This window comes from Mobula birostris, chromosome 16 (genome assembly GCF_030028105.1).
Source record: "Mobula birostris isolate sMobBir1 chromosome 16, sMobBir1.hap1, whole genome shotgun sequence".
NCBI lineage: Eukaryota > Metazoa > Chordata > Chondrichthyes > Myliobatiformes > Myliobatidae > Mobula > Mobula birostris.
In genome coordinates, this window is record NC_092385.1 from 19433292 (window position 1) to 19450052 (window position 16761).

The window sequence follows — 16761 nt, forward strand, 5'->3', positions numbered from 1 at the left end:
TACAAGATCATCTACTTTATTCTGTATATTGCTTGCATTCAAATGTAATACCTCTAGTCCTGTGTTCATCACCTTTTTTGATTTTTTCTCTGTATTACATTTCAACTCATCTCACTGACTGCAATTTTCCCCTATCATCTGCCTGTCCTTCCTCACACTCCCACTACACCTACTTGATTACTAATTAACACATCCTCAGCCCTATCATTCTGGTTCCCATCACCATGCAAAATTAGTTTAAATCCTCTAGGCTGAAGTTTCCCAGGGCCAAAATAGCTAGCACGAGAGGGCACAGTATTAAGGTGCTTGGAAGTAGGTACAGAGGAGATGTCAGGGATAAGTTAGTTTTTTTTCAAAAATATAAACGCAGAGAGCAGTGAGTGCGTGGAATGGGCTGCTGGCGATGGTGGTGGAGGCAGTTACAATAGGATCTTTTAAGAGACTCCTGGACAGGTACATGGAGCTTAGAAAAATAGAGGGCTATGGGTAACCCTAGGTAATTTCTAAGGTAAGGATATGTTCAGCATAGCTTTGTGGGCCAAAGGGCCTGTATTGTGCTGCAGGTTTTCTATGTTTTCTCCAACAGCTCTGGTAAACCTGCCCGCAAGGATATTGGTCTCCATCAGATTTAAGTGCAACCTGTCTTTTTTGTACAGATCTAACCTTCCCCAGAAGAGATCCCAATGATCCAGAAATCTGAAACCCTGCCCCCTTCACCAAATCCTCAGCCAAGTATTCATCTGCCAAATTATTCTATTCTTACCCTCACTAGCATATGGCACAGGCAACAATCCAGAGGTTACTCCCCTGGAGGTCCTGCTTTTCAGCTTTCTACCTAATTCCCTATATTCCCTCTTCAGGACCTCCTCCCATTTCCTAGCTATGTCATTGGTGCCAATTTGTACAACTACTTCTGACCCCTTTAAAATACTGTGGACCCAATCAGAGACATCTCTGACCCTGGCACCTGGGAGGCAAAATAACATTTGGCTGTCTTAATCATGTCCACAGAGTCTCCTGTCTGCTCCCTGCTCCCCTAACTATGGAATTCCCTATCACTACTATACTCCCCCCTTACTTCTGAGCCACAAAGACCTGCTCGCTGTGGTTTCTCCCTGGTAGGTCGCCACCACCCCCACTGCAACTGTATCCAAAGTAGTATACTTCTTATAGAGAGGAACAGTCACAAGGGTACTCTGCAATGGCTGCCTGTTCCTTGATAGAGGTGTATAAAATTATGAGAGACATACTATGTTACTCATAATCTTATACATCTCTATCATGTCACTGCTCATCCTCCATCACTCCAAAGAAAAAAGCCCTAGCTTGGTCAACTTGTCCTCATAAGACATGTTCTTTAATCTAGGAAACATCTTCATAAATCTCCACTGCACCTACTCTAAAAATTCCACATCTTTTCTATAATGAGGGACCAGAACTGAGCACAATACAAGTGTGGTTTAACCAGCATTTTATACAGCTGCGACATTACCTCACAGCTCTTGAATACAATTCCCTAACTAATGAAGGTCAGCACACCATAATCCTACTTAACCACGTGTCAGGGCGCTGGAGCAGGGATCCAATCGCAGACATAGTACTGTGCACATAGTGATATCAATTGAGTAACAAATACCAAGGTGCAAACAAAATTGGCGTCAAAGTTCAGGCAGAGATCAAAACATCCAGAGAAATCCAATAACCAGAATTGGGAAACAGGCAGAGTCAATATTCAAATGGACAGAGTACAGATACAAATGATGGAAAGGCTCAGGAAAATTCTGGCACAATCTGGCAACAAACAGGTGAAAACACAGGCCTGAAATACACTGAGCAATAAACAGAGAGGCAGATGATAGGTGGAGCACAATGAGACACAGGTGGCAGCAATACAGGTAATAATGAGAAACAGATAAGTGACGGAGTGCTCAGTAATACAGGGGCCGGAGTAGAGCAGGAGCACATGGCAATACAAAACCATAGACTGACAGCTAGGGGGAAATACACAAAAAGACAGAGTTCAACTGGAGGTACTGACACCACGCTATCAACTTGCATAGCAACTTTGAGGGAGCTATGGACTCGGACTCCAGCATCCCTCTAATCCACCACTGCAAAAAATCTCAAAATTGGAATCAGGTTTATTATCGAGTTCATATTAATTGTCATTCAACCATAGATTAATATAGCCAAACGAACAGTGTTTCATCAGTAATCACTGACATGTGTTGTGAAATTTATTGTTTTGCTGCAGTAGTACAGAGAAAGATACAAAAATTATAGGTTACAATCATATAATGATAAATAAATATTGCAAATAGAGAGCAAAATGGTAAAGTTCATGGGCCATTTAGAAATCTGATGGCATAGGGAAAGAAGCTTTTCCTAAAACATTGATTGTTCATCTTCCAGTTCCTGTACATCCTCCCTGATGGCAGAAATGAGAAGAGGGCATGTCCTGGATGGTGAGGGTCATTCATGATGGATGGCATTCTTGAGGCATTGTCTTTTGAAGGTGTTCTCAATGGTGGGGGAGGTTAGTGCTTGTGATGAAGCTGGCTGAGTCAACAACCTTCTGGAGCTTTTTCTGATCCTATACACTGGAGGCTGTATTCCAGACAATGCTCTCCATGGTACATCTATCCTAATGTTTTTCTGAAGCTCCAACACTACCTCCTTTTTAATTTCAACATGCTCCAGTGCATTAGCATTTAAATAATATTTCTTAGTCTACCTTATCTAAAAGTAATACTTTGGGCACACCTCAAGGCTGCATGCTTAGTGTGCTGCTCTAGTCTCTCAACACCCAGGACTGTGTGGCTAGGCACAGCTCAAGTGGGAATTTCTATTAGATTTAAGGTAGGAAATATCTCAAAGACAAGGAACTGAGGGTTAATGGGGACAGGCACAGTTGACGATACACCAGATCAGTTCAGATGATATGCAATACTGGGACAATTTTTATGGGGTGGTACATGACTTCTGCCCCTATTTTCTTGTACTTTTGTGTGATCACATAGCTGTAGAATAGTAACTTGTTTTATGTTCCATAAAATTTTGAAGCAGAATCATGTTTATTATTACTGACATATGACATTGTTTTGTGGCAGCAGTAAAATGCAAAACAGAAAAAATACTATAAGTTGCAAATAAAAAATAAAGTAATGCAAGAGAGGAATAAAGAGGTAGTGTTCATGGACTGTTGAGAAATCTGATGGCAGAGGGGAGGAAGCTGTTCCTAAATCATTCATTGTGCATCTTCAAGCTCCTGCACCTCCTTCTGATGGTATCAATGAGAAAAGGACATGACCCAGATGGTGAGTGTCCTTAATGATGGATATTGTCTTCTTGGAGCACTGCCTTTTGAAAATGTCCTCTGGAACTTCTTTCATTCCTGCACATTGCAGTCTCCAAACCAGGCTGGATGCAAGCAGAGAGAATGTTCTCCACTGTAGAAATTTGCTACTGTTTTTGGTAACGTACCATATCTCCTCAAAATCCTAATTAAGCAGAGGTGCTGGTGTGCCGCCTTCATGACTGCATCAATATCTTAGGCCCAGAATAGATCCTCTGGGATGTTGACACAAAGGACCTTTAAGCGGCTCATCCTTTCCACCACTGACACCTCAATAAGGACTGGAGTATATTCTCCCAAACTGAAATGCTTGGTGTTATTCTTGATGCTAAGATTAGTTCTTTAAAGAAACTAAATTGAACCAAATGAATCAGAGGATATATATTTGTGGGACAGGAAACTGTTGCTGAACAGTTACTTACTAGTGCCAGTTGCTGCACTTATGTGGCCGTTAGACACTGCACCGTGTTTAGAGGGAACAGTTTTTAAATAGCATCAGTTGCGTGTGATTGTGTTCAGTGATTTTTGTCACCGATAGTTGGTGAGAAATAAGCAGCAAGAAAATTCAGAACTATTTTGCTCACTGTGGTTTCAAGGATTCAGACTTGGAGATGCCAGAAATGGCTGGAAGTGAAAATGAAATGTTTTCACTACTTCAACTAGGGACTATGAAGAATTTGAAAGTATTGACAATAATCGTGAATATTGCAATTAAATTTAAGATTTGGAGGATTCAATTATCAAAAGGGAAGTTCATTATCTGCACTAGGTGTCTCAGCTGATTTACAGTCAAAAGAACACGGCAGCGTATATTGGACAAATTCCTCTGTCAATAACTATTAGGAATTAATACACAGTTTTATAGTACTTTAGTGGTATGCTTGTGTTCTAACTTGTTCTGTATTTCATTTAAATACATAATTTTGTACTTAGTTAAATGGCAGTTTGTCTTTTTTGGACAATTCTAACAATTGCCCTGAAGCTTCAGCTAATTGGGACAGCAGCTTAATTGGTCAGAAACGTATATTCATATTGAAAATGCTGCAGATTATAAGTTGAACAATACATTGCCTCCTTTAGTTGTTTTTGTTTACTTGCAGTTTATCTTCTTTTGTACATTGGTTGTTTGTCAGTCTATGTATATGTACAATTTTTAATGAAATTCCGTTGTATTTTTTCCCCTGTAAATGTCTGCAAGAAAATGTGTCTCAAGGTAGTATATGGTAACATATACATATTTTGATACTAAATTTACTTTGAACTTTTAATTCATCTTTGTCATGCTGAAACTGCTAGTTTTTTTTTTACATACTGCATTTAGTGTTTTAGTACTTTTATATGGAAAAAAGCAATCCAAAGGAAGGGACAGATTGACAAGTACAAAATTCAACATAACATTCCGTTGTCGGAGTTTGTGAATTCAGCCAGGTAATAATTTTCCTTAAGTTTGTCAAAAACAGCATAATAAATTTAGCTGCTTATTATAAATCAAAATAAGGTAGCACAAAATGCACTATATATAAATCACACTGATACAATCACAGTATCCCATATTCATGATCAATCAAATAAAATAAATTGAATTATGAAATACACTAATATGGTTAATTATATTATTAAAAAATCTACACCCACTACCAAGACAAAGCTGGTTGGTAAAAAAAACAAAACAAAAAAAAGAGTACTTTACCATACAGTGTTCTATAACAACAGCCCAGATCTGTATTTTAGTAACAATAACAAGTCAGAGATTTTCAAAATAGCTCAGAAAGGGTCCCCATAACATTTGAAAATCTTGATTAGAACCAGAAATCGAACAACGAATCTTCTCTAAATTTAAACATGACATAACATAACCATTGAGCATGTGTGTGGGGGGGGGGGGCAACCTCCTTCCACTTAAGCAAGATCGCCCTCCTAGCCATGAGAAATAAAAGCCAGTACCTGCAAATGAGAAGGCTCCAAAATTATAGCTCTTTCCTCAACAATACCAAATCAGGCAGTCAAAAGATTGGGCTTAAAATTAACTTTTTTTGTACTTTTTAAAGTTTGGAATACATCTTTCCAATATTTCTCAAGGCTCGAACATGGCCAAAACATATAAATTAATGAAGCCTCTCCATTATTACATCTATCACAATAAGGAGATATATCTGCAAAAAAATGAGAGCGCTTGTCTTTAGACATATGAGCCCTATGTACCACTTTAAATTGTAGGAGGAAATGACAAGCACATAATGATGAAGAATTAACCATTTTGAAAATAGCCCTCCAGGTCTCATCAGATAATGAAGTCTGTAAATCCTTTTCCCAATCTTTTTTAATTTTGTCTAAAGGAGCCATTCTCAGTCCCAACAACAGACCATAAGTATAAGATATTGAGCCATTATCAAAAGGTTTCAAATAAAAAATTACATCTATTATGTTCTTATCCGGGCTGGTAGGAAATATATGTAGTTTAGATCTTAAAAAATCTCTAATCTGTAGATATCGAAAAAGTGGGTATTTGATAGGTTATATTTCACTTACAGCTGCTCAAAAGAAGAAAGGGTCCCTCCAACAAACAGATCCTGAAATCGTTTAATGCCTAATCTATCCCATTCTCTAAAAAACAGATCGGTCGTAGATGGTTTAAAAAAAATTAGAAAAAATTGGACTAGGAAGAGAAAATCTCAATAAACCAAACTGTAGCCAGAGCCTCAAAGTGTGTTTAACCACCAAACTGTCAGTTAACTTATTTAAAGATAAAGGAAGAGAGAATCCAAGAAGAGAAATAATAGAAAATTTCATAACAGAGTTGGCTTCCAAGAAGATTGTATCAGTGTGATTTATATATAGTGCATTTTGATTTATAATAAGTATCCCTATGAATTCTGTATTTGTGTATATGAAATTTAATAAAAATATTGGAAAAAGAAAGAATAAATTTAGTTGCTAATGATATGTATAAGCTTATTCAATTAACAGAGTTTGTCCAGGAACTTCAATGGCTGATCGTGATCTTAAGATGACTTTGCTGTCACAAACTGATTAAATCTCATTTACAACACTTATGAAACCAGACCTAATATTCAGAAATGGTCTGTTAAGCAACAAACAACATTCTTAGCATTTACATGCCAGGCAATAACCACCTTCCCTTAACATTCCACTGCAGTCCATTGCTAGTTTCTGCATCAGCCTGGAGGTAACACTATATTGCATACCAAGCAGAACCAGCACAAGAGCAGATTAGAAGCCGAGTTTCTTGGTACAAGTGACTTCTGAAACCCTGAAGTCTTTTCACCATCTGCAAACCACAATAACCTCATTTGTCCAAATGAGCATACTATATCTCCATCAATACTCAGGAGCATGTAAAACACAACAGTCAACTTAAGGCACCTCAACCTCCACCCTAAACTTTCACCTGCCACTTCTGGCATATTAAAACTGCAATGAGTACAACCTTCAGAATTCACTGTAGTTATTCCCTAAAGTCCCTTCAACACCTCCCAAGCCTACAACCTAGAAAAAAGATGGCAAAGATAATGACTGTGCATTCATGCTCTCCATCCTGTCTAAGAATTGGAAACCTATTACCAATTCTTCATGTTTGCTTGACCTATTTTGCGAAAGTCCTTACCTTTGACCAGTACGTCTAAGTATTTTCATCAGACAGATGACAGCAGTACAAGACAGCAATTCACCGAAGCGAACCAAGGGCTGAAATTGATATTGGGCTTATTGGTGACAGCCACATCCTACAAGCAAATTAAATATCCACTCTCAAAACATCCACTTGGCAGCAAACTCATAGCTGATAGGAATCAAGGACAATATCACAGATACATCTCCAGTACCCCAGAGCACTACATTATGGAGATACATAGATTAAACGCAGTATCAATCTACATATGGATACACCTTTTCTGGGACAGAATTGAGGGAGTTCCAAATTCTTGGGGAATGCAAAAGGACAAATAACATATAGTCCCCAATGTTTTTTGCAAGCATTCTGATACAGATTCAAAAGCCTTCTCACGAAAAAGATAGGCTGCATCATTCCAGACAAACTGGAGTTCATAAGTGGAGATGATTGCAGGGTAGTTGATAAATCAGTCAAGGTGCCAAAAGCCTAGTGTTCCAGTAACAGTAGGAAATAATCCAATAAAATTGGAAACACCTTCAGGTCCACTGCACAAATTAAATAAATTGCATATTTTTGGATCCAATTTTTGCAAAATCAGCATTTTTTAAACCTCAGTAGCAATTAACCTGCATGATTGTTGTCAATGGTACAAAACATCTATTATTTATCAAACCATATTCAGATTATAGTGTGCCACCTTTCTCCATTGCTGCACAGTTAACTTGGTTTGAATCTACAAAGCCGAAATTAGTGGTCAAGAGGACATGTTTAGCCAGTTGTGCATGGCACTGGGGTCCCACATCTCCTAATGAGGTAACATAGCAGAGTCAAAACAAGTGCTTCCCACAAACTGCCGAAAACATCTTTGACTGATGTCAAAGCTGCAAAAAATATACTTTGCATCTGTTAATGGCTAGTGACTATGAACACTCAGTGGGCCAAAAAGCCTGTTTTCAAGCTGCATCTCCATATTAGCCAGGAGCTATTTAGAGATTCATCAGCATTTTGAGTAGATTCTATGAGTTAACTTCTCAGCATCATGCGTGAGACAATATTAACATGTTTTTAGTCTGCCACTGGAATCTTCAAACTGGGAATTTCCATGTTTGGATTTGCATGCAGCCAAACTCACCGTATAATTGTATTTACCAGCAAGAATCAGTGCACAACATTAAAGCACTGAAAAGGATAAATATTTTCTATTTGATTAATATTTATATGATGTAAAATTGCTAAATTATAACGTTTTAATATAATACTCACACAATCTGGGAACTAGCACTTCTTGAGATCAAGCTAAAAATAATACAAGTGATATATCCAGAATACTTACTTGTGAAAGAATATAGATGGAGTTATATCACACCAACTTCAGTGACAGTTTAAATACTTCGAGAAGAATTCAATTTAATTCATCCCACCAATAAAAATAGTTCAATGCAACATGATGCTCCAACCACAACACATTTTAAACTCATTTATTAATATCTTACTTACACATTTTATGATACTTAAAATAAATTAAAAGTTGAATTATTATAACAAATCAGAGTTGCTTGGGAATGTACTTATTAAAATTCTTAAAGCCAGTCTAAACCATCAAAAGTTCTATCTTCATACATTTCCTAGTATAATTACTTATTTAACATTGAATTATAACATTAAACAAATCTGACATAAAAATATTCTGCACATAAAGCATGGTATATTTCAGACAATATTAGTGTAAACATTAAATGACTTAAAATGAAAACATCTTACCACATTTATACATGGCACTTGAAATCAAAGCATTTTCTTTAAACAAATACACATTCTAATTTGGTGCCTAATTCATGTTCAAGTTCAAAATCAAGTTTTTTTTTCCCCATTTATAAACCTTGGTTTTTAAAACCAAATTATATATTTTTCTAAAAATTACAATATGACAACAATCAAGTGTGTGTATTTAAATTCACTCTGATCTAAAATATTGCATAATTATAACCCCCTAATTTACAATATAGAGCTTCTATAATACTCACTTTCGTCTTTAACCTTCTGGGGAATTATAATAAGAAGAACAAAAAAAACTAAATTCTTACTCAAGATATTTGAAAACCTATATTTTGTTCACAATCATTAGTAATTTTGCAATCTGCAAGTTTGGCTTGTTTTTCTTGTAACATTGACTTTAAAATTTTCTTGAGCGTATTGTAAACTTCAGGACCCTCATCAGCATCAAAACTGACCTAAGGAAAAATACAATAGAACACCTAATGTTAACCAAATGATATACTAGAAAAACTAGTGCACAAGTTCATATTACTTCTGGAGCAGATAGTCACATTGAGATTGGACTTAAAAACACCATAACTATGAGAACTTTCTATTTGGGAAAATCTAAATTTGCCTTTCTTTTAAATAGTTTCCCTTTTAGTTTTCTTATCTCATTGATTAGCTATTTAAATACTGTCCCAGTGTCTAAGTCAGGGGTTCCCAACCTGGTGTCCACAGACCCCTCGGTTAATGGTAGGGGTCCATAGCATAAAAAGGTTAGCAACCCCTGGTCTAAGGTATGTTAATTAGATGAATGTTTTGACAATGAACATCAGCAGGCAACTTGGCCAAAGGACAAAACTGTCCGAACAATATGTCATGATTAACATATACACAACTCCAGTAGCAAATCCTATATAGCAGTCAGGAGCTTGAACCTTGGTCAAATGTTCACAATCACACTGAATATCCAATAAACCTTATAAGAAACTTCCAGTTATAATCATTTCTCTACAAAACACCACCCACTTCAAATAATTCCAGTCAGTTTATTAAAAAAAGCAATTCCAATTTAATTTGTAAAAAAAAAATCACCTATCCAATTGCAACATCATTCCAGTTTCATACACAAGATTAACCAACAAAATTCATCAAGTATGCACTTAAGAAAAATGCAATTGGGTACTAAAGAGAAAAAAATATTATATTGGTAAAATTATCAGCATCCAAGCATCTATTCTATATAGACTAGTGAACCCCCCCCAGAATATTTCATAATCATTGAAAGGTAGGTCATTATTTCATCATCCAATGAAAAGTTCCCACTGTTTTGTTCTGCTAATTAAAAGTAGGCAAAATTGCAATCTGGAAGAGTATTTTTTCATTTCTAATTCCTTCTTAATTTGGTTTGACATGGTGTATTCCAACTACCACTTTATCACAACTTTAAGAATTTATAGAACAGTACAGGATAGGAATAGACCCTTCAAGCCCACAATGTTGTACCAAGCCAATTAAATTTGTAATCAAATGCCCAACTAAACTTAATCCTTTCTGCCTACACAACATCCATATTCTCCTGTTCCTCCACACTCATGTGCCTCTCTAAGAGCCTCCTGAAAAGCCCTATCGTATTTGCTTCCACTATCACCCCAGGAAGCACATTCCAGGCACCCATTATTCTCTGTGTTAAGAACTTGCTGCAACAAACAAACAGTTATTCCACAGAGAGGTAATGTTGCAGCTATATAGGACCCTGGTCAGACCCCACTAGGAGTACTGTGCTCAGTTCTGGTCACCTCACTAAAGGAAGGATGTGGAAACTATAGAAATGGTGCACAGGAGATTTACAAGGATGTTGCCTGGATTGGGGAGCATGCCTTGTGAGAATAGGTTGAGTGAACTCAGCCTTTTTCACTTGGAGCGATGGAACATAAGAGTTGACCTGATAGAGGTATATAAGGTGATGAGAGGCATTGATTGTGTAGATAGTCAGAGGCTTAATCCCAGGGCTGAAATGGCTAGCACGCGAGGGCACTGTTTTAAGGTGCTTGGAGATGTCTAGGAGATGTCTAGGGTAAGTTTTTTTACGCAGAGAGTGGCGAGTGTGTGGAATGGGTTGCCGGCGACGGTGGTGGAGGCAGATACAACAGGGTCTCTTGAGAGACTCCTGGACAGGTACCTGGAGCTCAGAAAAATAGAGGGCTATGGGTAATCCTAGGTAATTTCTAAGATAAGGACATGTTCAGCACAGCTTTCTGGGCCAAAGGGACTGTATTGTGCTGTAGGTTTTCTATGTTTCTATATGCAGCATTCCATGGCATAGTGTATTGGATGGGTCGTAACTGTCACGTGACAGCACTGCCCATTTACCTGGTCGAAAGACACACCACCTGCCAGTCAAAGGTTTGACCCCTCCTCACCCATCAATGCACACCTAACCATTGGCCCTTTCAATTAGCCTTGTACTTGACCTCGGGCGATTGGCCTTTGTAATTAGCTTAACTCTGCTGGCACCGAGCCATTGGCTTCCCTGTGAATTACCTGGGCTGGATTCATCAGCCCTGCTGCACTATAAAGGAAGCCATGTCTGCTTGACTCTTTCTCTTTTTTGCTACCTCTGAGGGACCACCCTGCCGCTGGTGAGTTGTGCATTAAATAGGGTTAGGGGTGTGGGTATCATCCCTAACATCATAAGAGCTGTGCCCACACAGAGTCAAGGGTGTCGGGTATCGTATTGATTTTTCCCTGGGGGTGTGTGTGTGTGTGTGTGTGTGTGTGTGTGTACGCGCACACCTTGTTCCCACGCGATTTTAATTGTCCGCGTGTTTTATTGCTGATCCAACTACTGTAAATTGTGCGCATGTGTGTGTTGCTTCTGTTGCCATTTTCCCACGTCTGCCTTCCGTAAATAAAATCCTTTACTACCAAGACTGTGTTCAGAGTCCTTGCCTTTGAGACCTATCAAATCTGTTTCCTCACTTACAACACATAGATGAGCAGCTTTCCAACTCTCTATTCTGATTATGGACTATTAATTCTATACATCCTGCAGTTTTTGATCTCATAGTTTTAAGCACCTGCAAATCTGTATAATATTCATTTCTATTAGTGCATTGAAAGCATGGCCATATCTTCTACTAGTCTATTCTCTTTATAATCTGGATTGCTATTGTGAAACATAATAAACTATCATTTCTAAAAGTAAGTCACTAAATTTTATAATATCCTAGAAGGTATTAGCAGAAATCTATACAAGATTTAAATTACCCAAATCTTAATTAACACTTCTCCATTTTAGAGATATGGATTATATCCTCTCTCAAACATGTTTCAAAACAAAAATCAATACACTTTAAAATTAGTTCTTAAATTATTGATTTCTCAAAGCCACATTAAACTTCATTTCAAATCTCCTTTTGAAAGCAAATTGACCAACTGGTTAAGATAAACCATTCAAACACTTTCACGATACAAGTAACTAATTATGTTTGATAATTGTGACATTACTTTTAGTACTATATTCAAACACTTTTCACTGTTGCTACTAAGACAGGATCACTAAATCAGTTAACACTACTTCAAGATTTCCATGTTAAACTATGCATGTGGGGAAATCCCAAGGTACCATCACTTTCAAACATAAACAGGCCAAACACACTGACTGCATCGCTATTGATATTGCGTGAAGCAAAATTGAAAAGGGCATGTATCTATGTAATTGTTTATAACCTCAGTTGTCCCAAACCACATTATATCCAATGTACAAAAGTATGTAGCCAATTTGTCCACAGCAAGCACCTTCAAAAAGCAACTTAATAATGACCAAATAATCTAAGGAACTGGATTGAGGGATATCAGGCAGGTTACTGGGGCGAATTCCCCATTTCTTTTAAATATGCTCTGGAACAATGAATGGTGACTTCACTTAATGTATCATCCAAAGACGGAGGTCAAAAGCAAAAGGAATATGATAATCAAACTTAACGAAAAAATACAATGACTAGCCAAAGTTGATCATCAACTATGCAAAGAACTGATTGTTGAATAACATCACTTTTTGCATTAAAGTAATAGTTCTGGCTGCTGATACAACATCTGAGGCATCAACAATTAACTTGTGCTGGAATGCCAAATAATCATTTAGAGTGCTGCGGGTACTAAATGCCAAGTCATATCTATTGAAAGTCAGATGCAGAGAATTAATTGATAAGATTTGCACTGACCAAAAGCAATGAATTACCAAACACGTTCACAGACTTGTTTGAATCTTTTGATTGCTTCTTGTGTCAGATTTGCAGACTAGGTATAGGGAAAAGGTGGCAAAGGAAAAACTTCAACAGAAATGGATTCAGCATTTAAACCTAGAGTGGTAATCAATTCTCAATAACCACCTCCACAGTTATTCACTAAATCTTTAGAATAATGACACTAAATCCAAGTACAGTGGATTCTGATTAATTGGTCCATCAGTTAATGGAGACAGCTAGTTATTTCGGGAAACTCTTAAAGAACAAAAACTAATTGAGAAAATAACCGGGATTTCCTTCATTTATTTGGGACACTATGCTGCTTAACTGGGCCAGGAAATTGTTGCCAAACAGTTTCTAACTAGCATCAATCAGTCACATGAACTTGTATGGCTGTACACTACTCAGTGCTTAGAGCGAACAGATTTTAAATGGCATCAGTTACTTGCGTTTGTGTTCAAAAGCAGTGATTCTTGTCACAGATAGCTGGTGAGAAATAAGCAGCAAGACAATATAGATTTGTTTAGCTCCCTGCATTTGAAGGATGCAAGCTTGGAGATACCAGAAACAGCTGGGAGGAAAAATGAAACAATTTCACTACTTCAACAAGTTAGGTACTATAAAGAATTTGAAGATATCAACAATCATCTAGAATGTTACAATGAAAATGAAGATTTGCAGGATGAAATTGTCAAAAGTATTTGGGAAGCCAGTCCATTATCTGCACTAGATATCTGCACTGATTTTGTTCATTTACAGTCAATCAAAATAACAGGGTAGTGTGTTGGTTGTCTGTCATATTCGACGATGACAGTGAAACCTACGCGGAACATTTTTTAAAGTGGAAAAGCCCTAGCACTGGGAAAATTTCTTTTTCTCAACCTTGGAAGTCCAGGTCCAGTGGTACAAATAGTTGTCACAAACTGGGGTTTTCTTTGATTGCAGTGATAACTGTGACTTGAGAATCAGAATCAGGTTTAATATCATTGGCCTATGTCGTGAAATCTGTTATTTTGCAGCAGCACTACATTGCATTACATAATAAAAAATCTGTAAATGCCAAGAAATACAGTATATAAAAAAATGCATAGTGCAAAAAGAAAGGAGGAAAAAAAAGTGAAGTAGTGTTCATGGGTTCATTGTCCATTCATAAATCTGATGGTGGAGCAGAAGAAACTATTTCTAAAACAGTAAGTGTGTGTCTTCAGACAAGTGTGTGTCATCCTCCCTGATAGTAGCCATGAGAAAAGGGCATGTACTGGGTTTGTTGGGGTACTTTCTGACTGATGCTGCTTTTTTAAGTCATTATCTTTTGAAGGTGTCCTTGATGCTGGGAAGGCTAGTACCTATGATGCAGCTGGCTGAGTTTACAATTTTCTGCAGCTTTTCTGATCCTCTGCAGTGGCTCCTCCATATGGTGATGCAAACAGTTAGAATGCTCTCCATGGTACATCTGTAAAAATTTATGGGTGTCTTTGGTGACATACCAAATCTCCTCAAACTCCTAATTAAATACAGCCAATGTTGTGCTGTCATTGAAATTTCATCAATATACTGGACCCAGGATAAATGTTCAGAGATTTTACATCCAGGACCTTGAAAATGCTCACCCTTTCCAATGCTGATCCTTCGATAAGGATTGCTGTGCATTCCCTTGACTTCCTATTCCTGAAATCCGCAATCATTTCCTCGGTCTTACTGATGTTGAGTGCAAGGTGGTTGCTGCCACACCATTCAATCAGCTGATGATCTATCTCACTCCTGTATGCCTGCTCATCATCATCTGAAATTCTGCCAACAATAGTTGTGTCGTCATCAAACTTATAGATGGCATTTGAGCTGCGCTTAGCACACAGTTGTGGTTATAGAGGCGGTACAGCAGTTTGTGTTTTTTATCATGCCCTTCGTTCTCCATAAAGCTTTGCAGAACTACCTTCTTGGGTGGTGGATCTCACTGTTGATTTCATCTGCCCTGTCTGCCGTAGCTGACTTCACATGCTACGTCCCTAATTCGCTGGGGTATGAGGCCCTCTGGTTTCCTTTACTTGGTGCAGCCTACCTGTTGAAGCAGTGTACCGGGATGTGGCAATTGTTGTATGCAAACAATTGAAGCCACAGGTGAGAGCTGAGCATCTGGTGGGGATCAGAAGGGAGTGAGCCAGCCAGTAATGGACAAGCCTCTTCTGCAGAGGTGTTACCCATTCCTGGACACCCCAGACACGGCAGCATACACTGGTTGAATTCCTTTATAGCACTGTAGTAGCACTGGCAGTGTTCTAAATTGTTCTGTATTTCATTTGCATTCATGATCTATTACACAGTTAAATGGTAGTTTGATTTTTTTTGTATCTTTTTAATTATTTCCATGAAACCTCAGCTAATTGAGGCAGCCACTTAATTTGGCCAAAATGTACTGGTCCCAATTAACCACAATCCACTGTACTATTAACCTTCTTTTCAAAAGGGAACCAAGATTTCATACAGTTGAGTACAATCCACAAGGCATTCTTTGTGTTGTTCTTGCATCAGGAAAGGGCAGGACTGGAAGCTCAATGTTCCAGGATACAGATAGTGCACACGTGACACGGGTGCTGGTAAAAGAAGAGGGGGATTTGCCTTTCCTCCTCTTTTAAAAGAGGATATAGCAATAGTCCTGAGAGAGGATATTCTGGAGGGATCATTTAGTGAGGCCATATGGGTAGAACTGAGAAATAAGTAGGGGACGGTCACTCTGATGGGATTGTATTACAGGACCCTCATTAGTCAGCAGGAATTGGAGGAGATATACAGATATTGCATCCAGTTGTATTTAAAAATATTTGTTCCTTTTTAATGTTAAACTATATTATCGAACACATTGCTATATGTACATAATGTAGCCGAATTATTCCTCAACTAACCATAGAAAACTGAAAAACACATTAAATGTTTATTTATCTCATTACATTTTAGGGATGTTTTAATGCATGAATTACTTCCTTCATTGGCCTCTATAAATAACTAACTTCAGAAATATTCATCAAAGTGCAATATTTTGGGACAATGTGAAATAAAAATATTACCTCATAAGCACAAGTTCTTACTTCAATGCAGTAACTAAAAGGATAGTTAAACACTGAAACAAAATACAATGTCTCTGTAAATTCAATATAACATTTAGCTCTTTTTCTAAGGTGCAGTACTTGCCTTTGTAAAAGCTCTAATTGCCCGAGTAAGTATAGCATCTTCTACATCAAATGGCAAGTCACGCAATTGTGCCATGCAATCAAGAATGCAAAGCAGTGACTGATATTGATTCTGGTTAAAGTAATAAAATACCAGGTAAGTAAAGATATTCTGCTTTTATACATATTACATGATCATGCATAATTATACTATTTTACTGTAATATTCCACACTTCAAGCAAATGAATCACATTTTACATACAATTATATCATAGTCTGTGTCAAATAATTATTCTATCCATATACAAATGTGTATGGATAGAATAATTATTTAACACAAGCTATGATATAATAGTTATATCTTATAGGGTTCAAAAATATTTCTCTGGCCTATTTGGTAGGTATGCCAGTACACCTGCTTATTAATACAAATACCTAATCAGCCAGTCATCTGGCTGCAACTCAATGCATAAAGCATGTAGATATGGTCAAGAGGTTCAGTTGTTGTTCAGAAATCAAACATCAGAATGGAGAAGAATGTGATCTGGGCAACTTTGACCATGGAATGATTGTTGGTGCCAGATGGGGTGATCTGAGTACCT

At 37.5% G+C, this 16761-nt stretch overlaps 1 protein-coding gene across 3 annotated transcripts in view; it reads right to left on the reverse strand.

Moving 5' to 3' along the window:
* Nucleotides 1–8577: 8577 nt before the first annotated feature.
* ptpdc1a (protein tyrosine phosphatase domain containing 1a) overlaps nt 8578–16761 on the reverse strand; it is a 130223-nt gene continuing 122039 nt past the window's right edge. For all 3 annotated transcript variants that reach the window (XM_072280101.1, XM_072280099.1, XM_072280100.1), the window contains exons 9-10: nt 16181–16291; nt 8578–9217 (exon numbers count right to left, since the gene is read on the reverse strand). In XM_072280101.1, the coding sequence (XP_072136202.1) occupies nt 9071–9217; nt 16181–16291 (258 nt within the window). In that variant the 3' untranslated portion in view covers nt 8578–9070. The remainder of the gene's footprint in view (nt 9218–16180; nt 16292–16761) is intronic.